Source organism: Ceratotherium simum, chromosome 33 (assembly GCF_057802395.1).
Source record: "Ceratotherium simum simum isolate JZ-2026a chromosome 33, ASM5780239v1, whole genome shotgun sequence".
Taxonomy (NCBI): domain Eukaryota; kingdom Metazoa; phylum Chordata; class Mammalia; order Perissodactyla; family Rhinocerotidae; genus Ceratotherium; species Ceratotherium simum.
In genome coordinates, this window is record NC_141932.1 from 4,457,475 (window position 1) to 4,479,228 (window position 21,754).

Consider the following 21,754-nt stretch of genomic DNA (forward strand, 5'->3'; position numbering starts at 1 on the left):
TGTTAGCTCAGGGCTGATCTGCCTCACACACACACAAAATGTGTACAATGCTTATTTTCCAACATCCACACCGTTTTGGCAGACATGAAAATTAACAGGACTACATGTCACTACAAATTCTTTTTTCTCTCCCCTGCTGCCTCAGGTTAAGGATGGACAGAGGGCTGTTTTTCCACTCAAATAGATAAAATTCTGAGCATCACTTACACTCACAACACAAACAACACACAGAAGACTGACACACAATATCTTGGCAGAAATTATGGAGATGACTGCATCCTAATGAAGTGGGATTTGAAAAAGGAAAAATGTGTATGTCCTTAGAGGGCAGACTTTTTCTCTCTGTGTATCACTGTTTGTACATGGGTGTTTCTCTGTCACTGGATCTTATTTCATGTTTCAGGATTTTTAAGTCTCAGCCCAAATTCTGCAAGCCAATTTGTCCTGCTATATTCACAATGAACCCCAGTCTGTTAGGTCTGAGAAAATGGGTAGACTCCTGTGTACATGGTTGAGGAGCTTAGTGGCTCTGGACTTACAAGGCTAGGCACAGATTCCAAGGGGAACTGTCCCTCTTTCTCTCTTCGTCAGGGACTCCAGGGCACAAGGATTTTCAGCGAACTTCATGACACTAGTCCCTCTCTGAAACACACCCCAACACATTCCCACCTTCCACCTGCCCAGCCAGGGCATGAGTGGGCAGCTCTGGACAAGGCGGGATCAGCGCCTGTCCTGCCCAATGTTAGTGCACCACCACAGCTCTGACTTCCTCTCCTGCTGGAGACCCCTCCCTCCTGTTCTCTGCCCTGAGACTGAACAAAAGGAAGCACTCACCTGGCTGGTCTTTGCTCCAGAGCTCTGTGCAGGGAAATGTCAATCAGGATGGGCCATAGTTATAGAGACAGGGTTCCTGGACCTGCTCTCCCCGCAGAGGTGCCATTATCATGTCACCTGCAGTATGGGTGACGCTGTCTGCATGGAGAATCTGGGGCATCTCCAATGAGGAGCAAATCTTATCCCCTGTGCAAATCACCTTCAGCCACTTCTGGTGATTAGTGGAAACTCTTGATGATTATTGAGAAGATCTCCATGAGCAGCTGAGCAGAAGGCAGAGAAAGTTTTCTATGTTCCCTGTGGGAGAAGAAGTTCAGAGTGAAAGTTGTTATTGGGAGTGGCATGGACACTGCAAGTGCTCCCTGTGTCCCTAGGTGCACACACTGTTCCTGGCATTCTGTTAGCTTTAGACAGCACTTGCTGACCTCATAACTTACCGAAGTCTGAGACCTCGCTTTCTTATATCTGCCTTTTGTAGAAATTGAAAAGAAAAACACTTCCCATAAGGCTGAGCTCACCTGTCCTCCCCTAGGTCCTCTTCTGGCCTCCAGCTGCTTGTCCTGACAACTCAGTTCTGGAGTGAGATCCACCTACAGGGGCTTTTATTAGACAGGGCCCCTCCTCCCACCTCACTTGTATCCCACCTCTCTAACATAGTCAGATATTGATTTAATTTCTACATTAGTGAGATTTTTCTCAGTCATAGAGAGGTTAACACAGACAAAGAGGATAGTTGGATCTTGAGAGTGTCATTTTTAAACTAATATGTAAAAAACATCACCATATTATCACTCTAGTTTAGATCCTGAATGTTATGTCTGTTGATGATAAGAATTGAATTTAGGATTGAAATTTAAAAAAAAACAAATTGTCATCACTGTTAGTCCTTATAAAAGGAATGAGACCAATTTCAAGTAGTTTTTGATCATGAAAGTAAAACCTCCCATTTTGATGAAGAAAATCAATTAAACCTTCTCGGAAGTCTGTCCTAATATCACACTCACTAGACCATAGTCACTTCTTCAAGAGTGTTTTCTCCACAAATGTGATGATCTTTGCTCAGAAGTTGGTAAATAAATCTCAAAAATGTCCTCTGACAATCATTCAGCCTGTGAAGGTCCTGGTTTTGGTTAGCTACAGGATCAAAGATAAAATATATTTTTATAATATTACCATTTCCTTTATGTCACAACATATGTAAAATGAGATAAATTTCTTTTAAAACATGTTCAAAAATGTTTCTCATGGTTTTAGATGACTCATTGGTGAACACAGTCTAGGGAGTGGAATAAAAAATTAGGAGATGGTGGGGATTGGTGTGAGGTGGAAGGAGTGAGATTTGACTTAGGTGATTATGTTAAATAGGCTTCCATTTAATCGTTCCACAGCCATCCTTTGTGCTGTTTGCTGGATACTCCTGTCCTTTCACATCCAAGCAGATTCTCATTCCCAGCTCTCAAGTCCTTTTGTCTCATTAAGGTTAATTGAAACAGCACACATATAGTTGTATGGCATTTTTATTTCTTATTATTCTAATAAACTTTAAAATAATTTATTTTACAAGTTCTTCTAGAAGGTGTTCACATTTCTGGCAGTAGGTATTCTCCTGTTTGTGGTTTCACTGATTCTTGCTCATGAAGGATTGATTCATATTGAGTTTTCCATTTGTTTGTTGTGAGCTGATCATGGGCAGCGCTTACGTTCTCTTTGAGAACACCAGGTGACTCCTGTGGTGGAAAAAGCCAACTCCTGTGGTTTGATCTGCCTCTATTGGGTTCCCCTGAAATATTGTCAGCCTGGAAAGGCATTTGTGGTAATATCTTGGGTTAGGAAATCTTCCATTAAGGAAAATAAAAGAGCAAGTTAGGTTTCCCAGCCCACTGGAGAGGCTGACCTTGGGTCTTGGTTACCTGTAGTATTTTATTCCAGCTGGAACTTTGGATACAGAAGAGCTGCCTGCCTTCCCCTGGGCAGTGGTGCACTCTCCCTGCTCACTGTCATTGGCTGTCCTGTGCCTTGAGTCTCCTATGTTTGAGGGACCCCACATTTCAATATCCCATCTAGTGGGGACAGATTCTCTCCCTCCACCCCTGCAGGGTGTCATGGAACCCGAGGCTCCTGTGACTGGAGCTGCTCTGCTCTCCCTCCAGGCTCTGTTCAAGGTCATGATGTCTTCAATCTGTGGAGTCATCTTGACGTTCAGCTCCTCCAGGTGTCAGGACGCCATGTCTCTCTGATTTTACTGAAAGTACAAATTTCTGTAATTTAACATGTATTGTATGTCTCCAGTAGCTTTATGTGACTCTTCTCAAATAACATAATGATCTTAAATAATGTCTTATCCTTAAATAAAATCTCATTCTTACAATATTTTTACATTTGAAAGGACTTAGAAGCCTGAAATTCTAAGGAAAACTCTGAAGAAAAGCTTGAATTGCTTTCACTTTATCTCTGGCACAAGGTCCTCTCGGGAAAAGAAAATCAAAAAAATATTACCTGTCAATAGTAAAATCCAATCCTTTTGTAACAGCTAGATCTTAAGTTAGCATGAAGGAAGCTATCTTAGGGAAAGGAAGCAATATTGTAACAATATATGACCCTGACTCACTAATCTCTGAGAATACATTCTAGCCTGCACATAGACTAGATGGTTAAGCACCTCTCACTTTTGCAAAATACATAATTTGCTAGTTCTATGTAAGTTCTTGCTTACATATATCTCCCAGCTGTGATAAGACAATAACTTTGTTCTCTGAGTTCCCCAGGAACATGACGACCTCCAGAAAGAAAAATTCTGCATTGGCACACATCATGAACGACAGAAGACAGAGATAATGAGGTGCCTGGAAGTCCTTCACACCGGATGGTCAACATTCCTAAACCCGCCCTCCCTTGATCCTTTCCCTTATATAACTGCCTCAAGATTCCATATAATTGTAAGATGGTTCTTTAGGACAGTAGTCCACCATCTTCCGATTCTGCTAGCTAATTGTATAAACTTTCCTTTCTCAACCACCAGCTCATTTGCAATTGATTGGCACCAGATTGTGGCAAGCAGAATGAGCCCCATTTCACTCCACTACACTTTTGGATTTTGATTACTAATTTGCCTAAATAATTTTTTGAACCATTTAGATAGTGATGGTAACGTCACTGAAGAATCACCACGAATTCCTTTGTTTTAACAAATGCCCCCAGTTGGGCTTTTAAATCTGTTTTATTATGTACAGATAATTTTAAGAATGTTGTTTAAAAAGTAAGGATTTCTAATTGTTATATTTTTATGCAAGATTTTATATCAGGTGAAAAATTAATTCCATTGTTAGACATTCCCATTTTTGTGGTTTTCATAGCTCGCAAAGCTTTTTTTTTTTTTTGTGAGGAAGATCAGCCCTGTACTAACATCTGCCAATCCTCCTCTTTTTTTTTCTGAGGAAGACCGGCCCTGGGCTAACATCCGTGCCCATCTTCCTCCACTTTATATGGGACGCCGCCACAGCATAGCTTGCCAAGCAGTGCATCAGTGCATGCACAGGATCCAAACCAGTGAATCCAGGGCTGCCACAGCGGAGCACGCGCACTTAACCACTTGCGCCACCGGGCCAGCCCCTCACAAAGCTTTTCTTATGTCCAATACTTATTAATGTTGTTTTCAATTGAGGGAGATAATTGATACATAAAATTATTTCTGGGCATTGTACTTCATTAATATTGTTTTATATATATTTGTGGACCATTCGTCCTGGACCTTTAATCAACTGAACGATGTTAAATAGTCCCATTCTCCTTTAACTATGATAGATTCTTTAAGATCTAAACGTATGAGTTTTAGGCTTTGATAAAATGCAGAGGATATGATTGATTGAAACATTTGGTGTGTCTTTTAATTTTGTTATACTTTTGGGGAAAAAATTTTAAAAAGAAAGATTATTGTCCCGCCTGCTTCCAGGTAATTTTAGGACAGTTTCTAGTATTTTCTCAGGAAGTAAACAAATTTCTGGAAATAATCTTTGAAATCATGGAGGAAAGGGCTTTGGTATAAATGGTCCTGCCAAGTGAGTGAGGCTTTAGAGAAACTTTCTCAGCAGCTTTTGCTCCTTTTCTTGATCTAAATATGAGAAGATTTTGATGCCTTCTGTCAGCAACTGGATCTTGGCATATATTTCCTCTGGATAGATGTTAGTGCCTTACTGTAGGATTAAAGACCCCATGAAAAACCCTCAATTCCCCTACTCAGACCTAATAGACATGGTCTAAGGAGGTGTCTGCTGACCTTTGCACTACTGACATTTTGGGGTGGAAGAGTCTTTGTCGTGGGAGCTGTCTTGTGAGTTGCAGGATGTTTCTTGGCATTCGTGGTCTCTACCCTCTAGATGCCAGTATCATCCCCATTACCCTAAGTTGTGAAAACCAGAAACGTCTGCAGATATTGGCAAGTGTTCACTGGTGGGCACAAAATCATTCTTCAAATTAGAACCACTGTAAGTCAACATAATATATGTCAGTTAACTAGATAATATCTTTTTAAGTTTTAGTATTCTACTTTGAGCCAGATTTCAATCAAAATAACATTGGCTTAAAAGGGCATGGCAGAGTGTGAATAATGTCCGGGGAGAAGAACTCTCCAATACGAGCCATGCCCCGGAGCCAAACTCACTGTGCACGCATGCGGAAGGCAGAGGAGGACCCCAAAGGAGGGGACGTGAGTTCTAAATAACCTGGTTTCAAAAAGTGTTCCAAGAGTTCCAAAAACTGGTTAGGAGATATCCAGATGGAGAATTTTGCCATTCATAATTAAACTTTTACTGACAGAATAGCAACTATGCATATGCAATCTTCACAGACTGACTGTGTCTTTTAGGAGGGTGAGCATATATTTAAATTTTAATACCCAGTTGAAGAAGTAGATTATTTCATGATTTTCAAAAATCATATTACAGCCTGGGGTATTCTGGATGGCACTGTCCAATCCAAATTCCTGTGATGGAAATGATCCATAACTGTGGTATCCAATATGGTAGCCACTAGCTCCATGAGGCTATTGAACATTTGAAATGTGGCTGCTGATACACATAGAAATGATAATATTTTGGATACATTGGCTTAAGTAAAATATGTTATTTAAATTTATTTCACCTTTTTCATTTTCTTTTTTTTTTTTTTTTTTTTTTAGTGAGAAAGGTTAGCCCTTAGCTAACATCCATTGCCAATCCTCCTCTTTTTGCTGAGGAAGATTGGCCCTGGGCTAACATCCATGCCTACCTTCCTCTACGTTATATGTGGGACACCTGCCACAGCGTGGCTTGATAAGCAGTGCCTAGGTCCACGCCTGGGATCTGAACCTGTGAACCCTGGGCCGCCAAAGCGGAGCCTGTGAATTTAACAACTATGCCACCGGGCCAGCCACTCATTTTCCTATTCTCAATGTGTCTTAAAAAATTCAAAATTACTTATGTGTTCACTATTCTATTTCTACCTTCTGTTGATGAGAAAGATGGGAAATCGTGTGCTCTCTGATGTCTTAAGTTTCTCAGCTCTGCTCTGGATGGGCGTTCCAGCCAGGCAGGCCCAGCAGGCGGACTGAGCGCCCTCATGGATCTGGACCCTTCTTCCACCTCAGCTCAGGACCAATGATGATTTTAGTCTTTTATTCCAACTTGCTTTTCAAATGCCTTTAGGATTCGACAAAGTCACCTTTATATCTGTGTGCTCACTGGTCTGCAATAGGAAAAGTATGTAATTGGGGCACATTAACTCTTTATGTTGTTAAGGTGAAAGATTTTCAGGAAACAGCAGCCTCAAATGTTCTCCTCCCCATACCAAAGCTGAAGGGCATTCCTTGCAGACTGGGGTAGCAACCTGTGAGTCTGTTCTTGATTTTCTCATGACATACCTGACGTAATCTTGTCTTTTTTCTTAGACTTGTGGGGAAACAAAAAAATCTCTGTAGTTCCAGTTTGTGGAAAAGAGGTTGATTTGGGAAAGGATGTTTAGGCAATACAGAGGGAAAAACAAAGTTCAATATTTTAAAAATTATTCTGCTTCATATGTTCTGTATTCCTTCCTTCCTTCATTCAAAAGTATTTACTAATTAGCTAGTTAACTACAGTAAAACAGCATCTGTGTTAACATAGGTCATGAATTTAGTCCTATTTGGAGAATTCAGGAAAGAATTCTGTGGAATTCTGAAGAAAGAGCAGTCATTAACCAGCTAAAAGGAAACAAGACTGTTTGGTCCATGTGGTCTGCCCATTTCTGAAAATACTTCCTTTCCTTCTGCACTGGATATGACCTCGGACATGATGCAGTCAACACTCATATCATTTATGATGACCTGAGGATGGTGAGATGTGAGCATATCAAAGAGATGCTGAAAGTCTCAGCTTGTGTTATGTGTACTGGGCTCCCCTCAGTTCACCAGTACTGAGAAGTGGATGTGAGCACCAGCCGGGAATGACTTTTGGCCACAACATGGCCCCAGGACTTGCATGGGGTAGTGTTCAAATGAAGAGTGATTCATGGATATGAATAGCTTTGTGGATGCCTCCATCTCCAAGTAGATATGCCCTACAGGTCAGGGCCCAGGCTGCTTGCCCTAACGTGACCTCAAGCATGGAGCCAACTTGAGCCTCAGAAAGGAGCTCTGTGGATAAACAACCAATAACTTCAATAAGCTCCCTCATGACTTGGCTAAATAGAAGATGCTGCATTGTGTCTGACACTCTGAGGAGGATTGTCAAGAACAAATTATCTAGATCAGATTTTACCATCCCAAATGCAAGTCTTCACGAAGCAAGGCAAATTTCACAGTTCATATTGTGGATTGGGATATGTGCCAAACATATGCTTTGTTTTCCCACCCAACGTGGCCACCACTGACTCTATGACCCATTGTAAGAGGCACAGGGAAGGGAGAGAGAGTGAGGAGGACTTGGTGCATCCAGTGAACCTGGGCTGGGAGTCTGGTAGGTCTAATCTGACAGTTTGATTTAGTGCATTACACATGCAGGTGAGCGCACATAATCCGTATTAATTGTATACCTTTCTTTAAGCCAAGGTGACCAGGCCATCATGGTGAACATCACCACCGTTGGGACATGTAGACAAGTATGTCCCCTGGTGTGAAGCACCAAAGAAGAGCACAGCATGGTTTCTTATTTTACTTTTTCATCCAGCCTTATTGAAATATTATTGAAATATGACATATTTAAGTTTAAGGTGTACAACATGGTGATTTCATACATGTACTTATTGTGAAATGATTACCACAAAAGGTGAACACCTACATCCTCTCAAATAATTATCTTTGTGTGTGTGTGTGTGTGTGTGTGTGTGGGTGGTGAAACTATTCAAGATCCACTCTCTCAATGACTTTCAAGTATACAATACAGTATTGTTAATTATAGTCACCATGGTATATATTAGATCCCCACAACTTATTCACTTTATCCTAGGAAGTTACTGCACTTTAATCAACACCTTCCCATTTTCCCCACCCCCCAGGTCCTTAACACCACTCTTCCACTCTCTGTTTTACGGGATAGACTTTTTTAGATTCCGCATATAAGTAAGATTACACAGTATTTGTCTTTCTCTGTTTGACTTATTTCTTTTTTTTTTTTAAAGATTTTATTTATTTTTTCCCCCCCAAAGCCCCAGTAGATAGTTGTATGTCATAGCTGCACATCCTTCTAGTTGCTGTATGTGGGACGTGGCCTCAGCATGGCCGGAGAAGTGGTGCGTCGGTGCGCGCCCGGGATCCGAACCTGGGCCGCTGGCAGCGGAGCACGCGCACTTAACCGCTAAGCCACGGGGCCAGCCCATGTTTGACTTATTTCAGTTAGTGTAGTAAACATGTTGTTTCTAAAGGCGGGACTTCCTTTTTTTAATGGATGAATAATATTCCATTGTATGTATACACATTTTCTTTATCCATTCATCCACTGATGAACACTGAGGTTGTTTTCATGCCTTGCTTATTGTGAATAATGCTGAAATGAACACGAGTAGGTAGAAGTAGTGACTTTGAGATAGTGAGTTCAAGATCCTTCTGCCAAGGAAGGGTAAACTGAGTCTGGTCATGAGGAAACATCAGAGAGACCCAGGGGAGGGTCATTCTATAGAACCTATTCTATAGGTTGAGGATATGAAAGAGAAGAAATGACAGAGGAACAGTTTGAAATTGGAGCAGAGGAAGAGGCCTGACTCAATGCAATACGTGTTCCAGGTTGGGATCCACAAACAGAAAAGAGATGTTTTAGATCAGTTGGAAAATTTGAGCAGGAATTGTGGATAGAGAGTAGGTTTTATCTATATTTCTAAATGAAAGGGTAGTATGGTTGTTCTGAAGGAGGGTGTTGGGTCTTTGTTGTAGGAAAAATCACACTAGTGAGTTTAGGATGGTGGGCACCATGTACGCACGTCACTCTCAAGTGGTTGAGAAGGAAAAAGACTAGGGGTAATAGGATAAAATACAGAGAATTTAGTTGATAAATCAAATGTGGTAAAATGTTACCAATTGCGGTATCTGGATAAGGGACGAAATAAGGTATATTTGAAATTATTTCAAACCAATTATTTTAAAAATAAAGATAATTCATAGGCATTAAATTCCTTAGTTTTTAAAATAAGGTTGTATATTGCTAAATATATTTTATTATTGATCACATTTTATTACCTTTTTTCAAATAAAGATAATTTTGTACACTTTAGTACAAAAAAACTGAAAGTAAAATTCAGATATTTTTAGATAAACACTAAAATGAGTCATCCATAGCAAACTTACAGTCTTAAAAGTTGAAGAAAGTTTTTCACAATGAAGGGAAATTATACCAGAAGAAAACACAAATACAAAAATATTATAAGCAGCAGAAATGGCAGTCATGTAGATCCATGCATAATCTATCTTTTCATTTCTTATTCTCATAAGAGACAACCAGCTCATGACAACAAAAGAATAGCATTAATTGCATATAATAATATATGTAGAATATAAATTTATAAAAATAACAGCATAAAGCATTATAAGATATACGGAATCATACTAATGTAAGCTTCCTACATATTCTGTGGAAAGGTCAACAGTACTTAGAACTAGAATATAATACTTTGGAAATCCATTTTATAATGGCTGCAACAACTGCTAAAAAGAAGTTATACCTTAACAATGTTAACTTTAAATATGGAATATTAAAAATGCCAGACTGTTCCAAAAGAAGGCGAAAGGAAAAACAAAGAGTGAGAAAAGCACATAGGACAGAGAGAAAACAAAGTCCCCAGCTTCTGTGCTTCAGTGATGAAAACTAAACATTCAAGTGACAAATACCAAGATGGCAGCTCTGCACCCTCTTTAATATGATGTCGTCCATCCCATCAATCAAATTTACTGAGGGTCCACCATGTAAAGAAAACCCAGAGGAAGCAACCCATTGGACAACATTGATTTTCCCTGCAACACTACAGCATATTGGAGAAATATGAGTGTAATAAAGATATAAAATAGTATAAAACAACACATTCTCCATCTACCAGGTTTCTTATCTTCATCTATGAAATAAAATCTCCATCCACTCTGCAGTAACATTTATCTAGACCAATATTGGATTATGTGCCAATGTATGTCAGGTATTAGCTATCTCCACATTGAGATAAAATTTGTGGAAACACTTCAAACACTCTTGAAGAATGAAATTTATTTCAGACAGCTTCACGGGTCAAGGGGTAAAATGGATTCCTCAATGTTTGTGCTGATAATTTGATGGATTGACTTTCAGATATTCCAGTGCAGCATCAGTATCAAATTGACCTTCTAAGTTCATAGGATTTTATGTAAAATGTTGGTACTGAGTACAAACATCAAAAGGTACAAACTTTCAGTTAAACATAAATAAGTCATGGGGATGGCAGGTATAATATGGAGAGTACAGTGAATATTCCATTTTCAAATATGTTTTGCATATTTGAAAGTTACACAGAAAATAAAATTTAAAAGACCGCATCACAAGAAAAAAAAATTGTAACTATGTATGGTGATGGATGCTAACCAGACTTATTGTGGTGATCATTTTGCAATATATACAAATATCAAATCATTATGTCATACACCTGAAACTAATATTACTTTCAATTATACCTTAATAAAAAAAATGATAGTAAGTCGTTACTGAATAGAGCAATTACGGGTATTATTGAAGTTGCACTTCAACTGTGATTTCTAACTATTTAAGAGCAGAAACTACGGGGCCAGGCTGGTGGCACAAACGGTTAAATGCGCACACTCCACTTGGCGGCACGGGGTTCGCCGGTTCGGATCCCGGGCGTGCACCGATGCACCGCTTGTCAAGCCATGCTGTGGCAGCATTCCATATAAAGAAGAGGAAGATGGGCGTGGATGTTAGCTCAGGGCCAGTCTTCCTCAGGAAAAAGAGGAGGATTGGTAGATGTTAGCTCAGGGCCAATCTTCCTCACACACACACACAAAAAGAGCAGAAACTAGGAGCTCTAGGATCCCTAAGAATCAGCAGTAAGGGGATAAAGTGAGGAAACATGAAGTAAAAATATGAGTGATCTGCATCAACCACATACGAGGTTCTAAAAAGGCAGTGATGCACAGAGTAAAACCGGAATTCAACACGTAGAAGATGACAAAAGTGGCCACCAGCATCAGGATGGTGTGGGCGGCTCTGGTCTCTGGGAGACATTTGTGGTGGCCATTGGAGGTGTGAACATGCTGCACTCTCTGGTGGTGACTGTGCAGGAGAAGCACCATGGAGCCACTGGACCAGATCATGAGGCAAATAAATTTGGCATCAGGACATGACCACAGGATGACAATTCTTGCACCGGGACTTGAGGATGAACAGAACCACTCCCTTTTGGAGTCAGTATCATTTCCTCCATCCTTTGGACCAGTGATTTTCACAGGAATATAGATGCTCATTGAGAAACTTAACATCCAGCAGATGCAACAGGAAGGACCAACGACTTTGGGAGCTCTTCTTCTGAGCATCATCCAGTCCACTCTCCCAGGGATGAGTGTGAAGAACTGATAGGTGCTTGAGACACAGGTGGAGCACACAGTGGTGCTGCGAGCCACTCTTTGTATGTAATATGCAAATTTACACCCAAGACTGGACAAGGGGCTCCTCAAAAGAAAAGCTGCCATCGTGTGGGGAATCCCAGAGGAGAGAAGAACCCAGAGATTGGCCACAGCCATGTGGGCGAGAATTATATGTGTGGACCTCTGCCTGTGGCCAAGCAAGATTGGAGAGACATTATGGAAGAAGAAAATGACATTGGCCAGAACCCCAACCCCAATCTGTAAAAGAAAGGTGGTTTTCACAGCCACTTTCCCTACAGTCCTTAGGACATCTTTCTGAAAAGACAGGGACATGGCTTCAGCGTGGCCTGGAGCAAAAGGTAGATATGCTGGTGATGACATCAATAATCTTCTTAAACAATCAACATTGGAAAAGGATTCTCGCTCTTTCTTCTCCTCAAAGGATATGCTGTCATATTCCACTGGAGAGGCTCAACCTGGAAAACACACACCTGATACCAGTTTTATTTTTCACCATTATTATTTTGTATTTATTTCTATTTGCTTTTATATTCTGATTCTCCACCAGAATGTAAGGTCCATGAACTTAGGAACCATGTCTGCCTTGTTCAACAATACAATTGACACCAAAGAGGTGTTGAATAATATGTACTGAGTATATGAGTAAGTAACAGGAGACAAAGACAAGAAAGTACTCTACCCCGTTTAAAATTTATGGCCATTCTTCCTATTATAAGAAAGTATTAACTTAAGATGAAATGGGAAATGCAAAAATACTGTTGAGATTATAAGATTGTCTAACTAATTTTAAGAGAATTTCAAGAGAATCAGTTGTCCACAATGGAGGACTCATAATTTATCAGAGTTACAGAGCTAAAAAAGCAGTTATGGACTTCAAGTTTTTCAGGTAAGGAGCTTGGAAGTCACCTCTCTATTCTAACAAGAAAATAATGAATAGACTGAAAATTCTTGGATCCATAAAAGAGGTTCAGACACAGGGTACATCACTGCCTCTGAGACTGGAGAGAGGGACAGGTGAATAGAGGAAATCCAGGCTTGCTAGAGCAGAGACTCATGAGCAGAAATCACACAGGAACAAGGTCTGAGGTGGGAAAACCTGCCCTATCATCAATGGACAGCTGGACGTCAGTGTGGAGAAGTCTGAGAGTTAGAGACTTTGGGCAGACCAAGTTATAGGGGATCTTTACAATTTTGTGAGTTTTATCTTCAGGAGCTCAACCAGCATCTCTCAGTAAATATTAGAGAAAAATCCCCTTGTGCTTGTGGCAGGGGGAGGGGACAAGAAACCATTCTGAAACACACCAGAGCCCTGTGTTCTTCTGAACAAGGTCTGTCATCAGGAGAAATGGGTTAACTGAAGCCTACCCTGCTGGGGTATTGTCAGAGCCCAACTGACCTGGGGAAGGGAAACACCATCTCCAGCCCACACTAGTCATCCTGTCCCACCTGAGGAGGGGAGAAAAATCTGAGAAACACTTGCAAGATTTGAAGTCCAGAGGCACAGGTTCACTAAAAGACTGAGCCCTAGTCCTAGGACTGGAGAATGCTCCCCGATCCCCACATCTCACCACCACATCACTAAAGGTCTATTGACAGCAATTCCTTTCACCCAGTACATCATGTCCAGCTATCTATAAAAAACTATGATATATACTAAAAATCAAAAAACACAATTTGAAGAGATAGAGCAAGCATCAGAAGGGATGCTGGAAATATCAGACAAGGAATTTAAATCAACTGTAATTAATATGCTTAGGGCTCTAACGGATAAAGTAGACAGCATGCAAGAACAGATGGGCAATGTGAGCAAAGAGACAGAGATCCTATGGAAGAACCAAAAGCACATGTTAGAGATCAAAAACACTGTAACAGAAATTAAGAATGCTTTTGATGGACTTGTTAGCAGATTAGACATGGCTGAGGAATGAAAATCTGAGATTGAGAATATCTTAATTTCTAGAAACCCCCCAAAACTGAAGAGCAAACAGAAAAAGGACTGAAAAAACAGAACACAGCAGGCAGGGACAATGGAGCATCTACAAAATGTATAACACGTGTGTAATGAGAATAACAGAAGAAGAGACAGAAAAACGGGAGAAGAAATACACAAAACGACAATGATTGAGAATTTCCCAAAATTAATTTCAGACACCAAACCACAGATCCTGGAAGCTCAGAGAACACCCAGCAGCATAATGCAAAAAAATGGAAAAAAACAAAAAAACAATGCTTCAACATGCCATTTTCAAACTACATATAATCAAATATAAAGGAAAAACGCTGAAAGAAGTCAGAGGAAAAATCCCAACTTTACTCATGGACAAACAAAGTGAAGAATCACTTCCAACTTCTCAGAAACCATATAAGAAAGATGAGAGTAGAGTGAAGTAAAGTCTTGATAGAAAAAACACACCAACCTAGAATTCTGCACCCTGTGAAATTATCCTGTAAAAGTGTAGGAGAAATAAAGACTTTGCCAGACGAAGGATAACTGAGAGAATCTGTTACCAGTAGACCTGCCTGGCACTCAATGTTAAAAGAAGCTCCTTAGAGAAAAGAAAATGATATAGATCAGAAACTCAAATATAAATATATAATAAAGAAAGGAAGAGCTTCAGAGAAGGAATAAATGAGGATAAAATAATATTTATTTTTCTTATTCTTAATCTCAGAGATAAGTTTGTTCAAGGTAACAATAGCAATGGTGCTTTTGTACATATATTTGATTATGTAAGCTTATATATATGTCCCACCCTATGCTTCATCAATTCCACATAGCAATCCCTCCCTGCAGTTCCTTTGGTAAACTTGTTCTATACGAGACTCTAATCAGAAATCGTAAATATTCAGATCTCTCCTTTGAGTTACATTACCTGTACAAGTCCATGGTTCTCCTGTGTGTTTAGTTTTACTCTAGCCCCAGTGAATCCCACGGAAACTTGGTTGTTGGTAAAAGAGCTGACATGACTCTCATGCCCAAGAGATCCTCATATGAATTCCATGGAACCCCACCAGTGCTCCCTAAATCACACCTTCAGTGGCTCCTAGTGCATGCAGGTCCCCTCATCCCCTTGTGCTGTTCCTCCCACAAACATGGCCCATGGCCTCCTTCATATGGGGCTGAGGGTTTACTGAGGTGGGTGATGTGGTCAGACCTGCTGGTTGTACATTCTATGGGGCACACAGAGATCAGCCCCACAGCTGAGGTGCCTCCCTTATACCGACAATAACCAGGCAAAATGCAGAAGGACAGACATGCCTGTCATAGACCATGACCACTATCCCCACACGGTCACACCTGGGGAAACACCAAACACCAAACACCAAAAGTTTGGTCAGAAACCAAACCACAGAAGGTGCCCTGTGCTTTCAGAGGAATGCACATCCCCGTGCCTGATGGACCTTAGGAAACTCTCTTCACCCAGGGTCATGGAGGGACCACCAAGGGCGTGTCATTTTCCATGTACTTGGACAACCAGTGTAAACCATTCTTGAAAAAAAAAAAAGAGACCCTGAAGCCCTATTTTCCAACCACTCTTCTGGTGACACAGCTCTGCTTTCACTGAACACAACTGAGAGGCTGTTGTGTCTCTCTCATGCCTGAGCACTTTTGGCCCCACCAGCTTCCTCCAACCTTCTGGGGTTTTGTAACTGTTGTGATTGAGAATGCATTCAACACAGGGGAAGCAGCGAGAGTTAATTCTTTTTTTTTGTTTGTTTGTTTGTTTATTGCAGTAACATTGGTTTATAACATTGTAAAAATTTCAGGTGTACATCATTGTACTTCTATTTCTGCATAGATTACATCATGTTCATCACCCAAATACTAATTACAACCCATCACCACACACATGTGCCAAATTATCCCTTTCACCCTCCTCCCTCCCCCCTTCCCCTCTGGTAACCACCAATCCAATCTCTGTCCCTATGTGTTTGTTTATTGTTGTTATTATCTACTACTTAATGAAGGAAATCATACGGTATTTGACCTTCTCCCTCTGACTTATTTCTCTTTGCATAATACCCTCAATGTCCATCCATGTTGTCACAAATGGCTGGATTTCATCGTTTCTTATGGCTGAGTAGTATTCCATTGTGTATATATACCACAGCTTCTTTACCCATTTGTCCCTTGTTGGGCACTTAGGTTGCTTCCAAGTCTTGGTTATTGTGAATAACGCTGCAATGAACACAGGGGTGCATGTATCTTTATGCATTGGTGTTTTCCAGTTCTTTGGATAAATACCCAGCAGTGGAACAGCTGGATAATATGGTAGTTCTATCCTTGATTTTTTGAGGAATCTCCATACTGTTTTCCATAGTGGCTGCACCAGTTTGCACTCCCACCAGCAGTGTATGAGAGTTCCCTTCTCTCCACATCCTCTCCAACACATGTTGTTTCCTGTCTTGTTAATTATAGCCATTCTGACAAGTGTGAGGTGATACCTCATTGTGGTTTTGATTTGCATTTCCTTGATAGTTAATGATTTTGAACATCTTTTCATGTGTCTGTTGGCCACCTGCATATCTTCTTTGGAGAAATGTCTGTTCAGGTCTTTTGCCCATTTTTTAATTGGGTTGTTAGTTTTTTTCTTGTTGAGATGCATGAGTTCTTTATATATTTTAGAGATTAACCCCTTATCAGATGTATGGTTTGCAAATATCTTCTCCCAATTGTTAGGTTGTCTTTTCGTTTTGTTGATGGTTTCCTTTGCTGTGCAGAAGCTTTTTAATTTGATGTAGTCCCATTTGTTTATTTTTTCTATTGTTCCTCTTGCCCAGTCAGACATGGTGCTTGAAAATACGTTGCTAAGATCGATGTCGAAGAGCGTACTGCCTACGTTTTCTTCTAGAAGTTTCGCAGTTTCAGGTCTTACATTCAAGTCTTTAATCCATTTTGAGTTAATTTTTGTGTATGGTGTAAGGTAAGGGTCTATTTTCATTTTTTTGCATATGGCTATCCAGTTTTCCCAACACCATTTGTTGAAGAGACATTCTTTTCTCCATTGTATGTTCTTGGCTCCTTTGTCGAAGATTAGCTGTCCATAGATGTGTGGGTTTATTTCTGGGATTTTGATTCTATTCCACTGATCTGTGTGTCTGTTTTTGTGCCAGTACCATGCTGTTTTGGTTACTATAGCTTTGTAGTATATTTTGAAATCAGGGAGTGTGATACCTCCAGCTTTGTTCTTTTTTCTCAGGATTCCTTTAGCTATTCGGGGTCTTTTGTTGTTCCATATAAATTTTAGGATTCTTTGTTCTATTTCTGTGAAAAATGTTGGAACTTTGATCGGGATTGCATTGAATCTATAGATGGCTTTAGGAAGTATGGACATCTTAACTATGTTAATTCTTCCAATCCAAGAGCACAGAATATCTTTCCATTTCTTTGTGTCTTCTTCAATTTCTTTTAGCAATGTTTTATAGTTTTCGGTGTACAGATCTTTCACCTCTTTGTTTAAGTTTATTCCTAGGTATTTTATTCTTTTTGTTGCAATTGTAAATGGGATTGTATTCTTAATTTCTCTTGCTGCTACTTCATTGTTAGTGTATAGAAATGCAACTGATTTTTGTATGTTGATTTTGTATCCTGCAACTTTACCGTATTCGTTTATTACTTCTAAAAGTTTTCTGGTGGATTCTTTAGGGTTTTCTCTATATAAAATCATGTCATCTGCAAATAGTGCCAGTTTCACTTTTTCCTTTCCAATTTGGATCCCTTTTATTTCTTTGCGAGAGTTAATTCTCATGCTGAGTCAGCAGAGGAGTGTGTCACTCATCACTAGTGAGCACAGAATCAGAGCTGGTTTGTAGACCTCCTAGGAGAGAAGGAGAAAGTCCACCTAGCAGAGCTCATTGTGTGCCCAGAGCAATAGACAAAAGAAGTCAGGAATAGGATCTGGATGGAGGGATACAGTGAGAGCTGGGGAAGGTGGAAGGACTTTGCTTCCAGTGTAGAATCACTAAACCTTTCTCAGAAATTGCCTTTGATGGTGTCTTGATCTTAGCCATCACTACACTTTTGTAATCTTTTTCAATATTGGCCTGTCTTAGACTATCCTGGCTGCTATAAAAACAAATGACACAAACTGGGTGGCTTCTAAACAGCAGAAATTTATTGCTCACCCTTCCAGAAGCTGGAAGTCAAGATCAAGGCTGCAGCATAGTCACCTTCTGGTGAGTGCCCCCTTCCTGGTTCATAGCTGGTGCCTTCTTGCTGTGTCACCATATGGTGGAAGGGGCTAGGGATCTCTGTGAAGCCTGTTTGTAACACACTAATCCCATTTATGAGGGCTTTATATCATGTCTTCTGCATCTCCCAAAAGCCTACATTTTTATACTATCATCATTGGGGCTTACAATTTCAACATATACCCTTTGGGGAGACACAAGAATTCAGACCACAGCGTGGCCCAAAGTACAGTCCACCATAATTCCAAACATAAAATGGACTGTTGAATTCCTACAGAGGGTATTGTTCTAATTCCTAATTCCAATTTTAAACAGCAGTTAACATTGCTTATTCTCCAATATTCACAATTGTGGCAGACTTCAAAATCAACGGCACTTCATCTCACTACATAGTCTTTTTTCTCTCTTCTGCTGCCTCAGGTTAAGGAAGGACAGAGGAGTGTTTCCCATTTAATTAGAGAGAGAGAAAAACAGAGACACACTTACACACACAATACAAATAACACACAGAAGAGTGACACCAAAATTAATGAGACCACTCCACCGTACGGAAGCGGGATTTGAAAAAGGAAAAATGTATATGTCATTAGAGGGCAGACTATTTCTCTCTGTGTATTTCTCTTTGTATGTGCGTGTGTGTCTGCCATTGAGTCTTCTTTCAAGTTTCAGGATTTTTAAGTCATAACCTAAACTCTGCACATCAATTTGTCCTCCTATATTCTCACCCAACCCAAATCTGTTAGGTCTGAGAAAATGAGTAGACTCTTGTGTACATGGTTGAGGAGCTCAGTGGCTCTGGACTTACGAGGCTCGGCACAGATTCCAAGAGGAACTGTCCCTCTTTCTCTCATTGTCAGAGACTCGGGCACAGGGATTTGCAGCAAACTCCACGACACTAGTCCCTCTCTGAAACACAACCCAACACATTCCCACCTTCTACCTGCCCAGCCAGGGTGTGAGTGGGCAGCTCTGGACAAGGAAGGGTCAGCACCTGTCCTGCCCAATGTTAGTGCACAACCACAGCTCTGACTTCCTCTCCTGCTGGAGACTCCTCCCCTCCTGTTCTCTGCCCTGAAACTGAACAAAAGGAAGCACTCACCTGGCCGATCTTTGCTCCAGAGCTCTGTGCAGGAAAGTGTCAATCAGGATGGGCCACAGTTATAGAGACAGGGTTCCTGGACCTGCTCTCCCCACAGAGGTGCCATTATCATGTCACCTGCAGTATGGGTGACACTGTCTGCATGGAGAGTCTGGTGTGTCTCTACTGAGGAGCAAATCTTACCCCCTGTGCAAATTACCCTCAATCACCTTGGTGATTAGTGACAACTCTTGGCAATTATTGAGAAGATCTCCATGAGCAGCTGAGCAGAAGGCAGAGAAAGTTTTCTATGTTCCCTGTGGGAGAATAAGTTTAGAAGAAAAGTTGTAATGGGAGTGGAAAGGGTGCTCCAAAGAGCCTCAGGGGTTCCTTTCACCATATTTCCCATTGGGCATTTTCCTTCATGCTCTTTCACTTTTTCAAAACCGTTCCAAACATTTTCACACTGTGGGGGATCAGAACCTGCCACCTCAAAAGTGTCTCTTCGGCTTCATTTTTCTTAAGAATAAAACACTCAGAAACAAACTTTACCTTCACCCTAACTGTCTAAAAGAATTTCAGATAGAACACCTGTTCCAGGAAGGAGCTATCCCCATAAATAACTATAGTGTAATATGAACTCGGTGTTGTAGACAGGGAGGAACCCCAGCCAGGCCCATTGGGTCAATGTCCTCCCCATGTCACATTGTCTTTCAAAGGCAAACATTTGCTCACCAAATACTTGCTTTTCCGTCTCCATGTGAGTTGCCTGCTTCCTCTTTGCATTCCAAAACCGCAACCCCCAACATTTTTCTTTGTCTTTAGCCGAAGATGTTATTTAAGATGGTGGCTTTGGCATTTCAGCAAGTAATCAGTTTTCCTAGGTTTCTCCCATGTATACATGTTATTAAACTTTGCAGATTCCTGAGCCTCACCATCAGAGTTGGTCAGATTCATGGGTGCAAGTTCTTGCTACTCAAAGTGTGGCCCATGAACTAGCAGCCTCAGCACCACCAGAGCTCTTGTCAGAAATCCTGATTCACAGCCCAGCCCAGTGCAATGACTCAGAATCTTCATTTAAACAAGATTCTCAAGGAATTTAGATACATGTAAATTTGAGAATCATTGTTCTAGGCCATTGTTACCCTAAGAATCACAATGTGAGCCCCCTTGTATTTTAAATTTTCTTACAAAAACATTTAAAAAAGTAGTAATAAGAATCAGGTATAATGGATTTTAATGATATATTTTATTTAATCCAGCATATCCAAAATCTGATTTCTACTTGTTTTAGTAACCAAGTTTCAAGTGATCAATAGCTACTAGTCACTGTTGGAAATATTGGATAGCACAGGTCTAGGGCATGAATGAAATATTATATTTCCTTAAAACCTACAGATGGTAATCTATACTTACAAGTGAGAATAACTTTTGCTTTGACAGAATAAAAACTTCAGGTGTTAGAATTAAGGAAATGCCCTTATTTAATGGAGAGCTTTTGAAAAGTTGCTTTTTCCATGTCCCTTGATGGGTTGGGGCAGGTTGTACAGATGCCTTACCTTGGCACTTCTGCATCCTTGGGTTCATCTGGAGAACAGCTCTCAGCTGGGGCTCTAACTCCTTGACCTTTGAAAGCAGCACCCACAGCTGGCTGCCAGGCTGATGTCCTTCTTCTGAGAGACCGCGGAACAGAAGAGGCACAATAAACCCTCTCCATGGGGTTCCTTCTGCAGTGAGTTGACGCACTGGAGGCAGCAGACATACCCACATTGCAGGTACACGGGTTTTTCAAGATAAGTCATGCAGCCACGACATCTGCTTGCTTCTTTAAAGTGTTCAGCCATGGCCACTGTCTGGGGAAGAATATGCATGATATTGGAATTTCCATGAATTGAACGGATATTCGTCCTTGGGACACTTTCATCTTTACATGAGTAACGATTTGCAATCACTACCACTAGGTAATGAAGATAAAACATTAGTACAAATATAACTGACTCATAGCCCTGAAATTCTGATATTTAAAATGCTAATTTAAATGAAGGACATGATTCATCTTTGGGCTTACATTAGCTGGTGAGAAGGTCTATATTATACCAGAGCTGTCCAATATGGAGGCCACCAGCCTCATGTGGCTATTGAGCACGTGAGTTGGGCTTATCCACATCGAAATGTGTTGCTTATAGGATGCAGACTCAATTTTGAAGATTAATGAGAAAAAGAGAACAGACTATTTCATTGAGAACTTTGAAAAATTGTTTACATATAGAAATGATTACATTTTCCCTATAAAATTAGGTTTGATTTTACTTAGTGTAGGTACTAGAAAATAAATTTATAATTGCATATGTTGGTCACGTTTTATTCTACTGGACAGTGCTGGTCTAGATCCAGAAACCCTCCACCTCCCCCAGGTGGCTAATCTGCATGTAGCAAAAACCCGAAGGAGAACTTGAGAGGTGGAATAATTCCATGGCTGAAACTCCATTCACCATCTCATAGAATCTGACAAGCTCTGATTTGACTCAGGATGAGGAAGACTATATTATTTCTCCAACGTGAGTACTGAA

At 40.5% G+C, this 21,754-nt stretch overlaps 1 protein-coding gene and 1 pseudogene across 1 annotated transcript; both read right to left on the minus strand.

Annotated features, from left to right (window-relative positions):
* LOC101394591 (ret finger protein-like 4A pseudogene) overlaps positions 1-21,028 on the minus strand; it is a 102,217-nt pseudogene extending 81,189 nt beyond the window's left edge.
* Positions 11,298-12,226, minus strand: LOC147912708 (vomeronasal type-1 receptor 4-like). Its single transcript, XM_087422302.1, is given in 2 exon segments — positions 11,298-11,362; positions 11,365-12,226. Coding segments are annotated over 2 exon segments (927 nt in total).
* Positions 21,029-21,754: the final 726 nt, after the last annotated feature.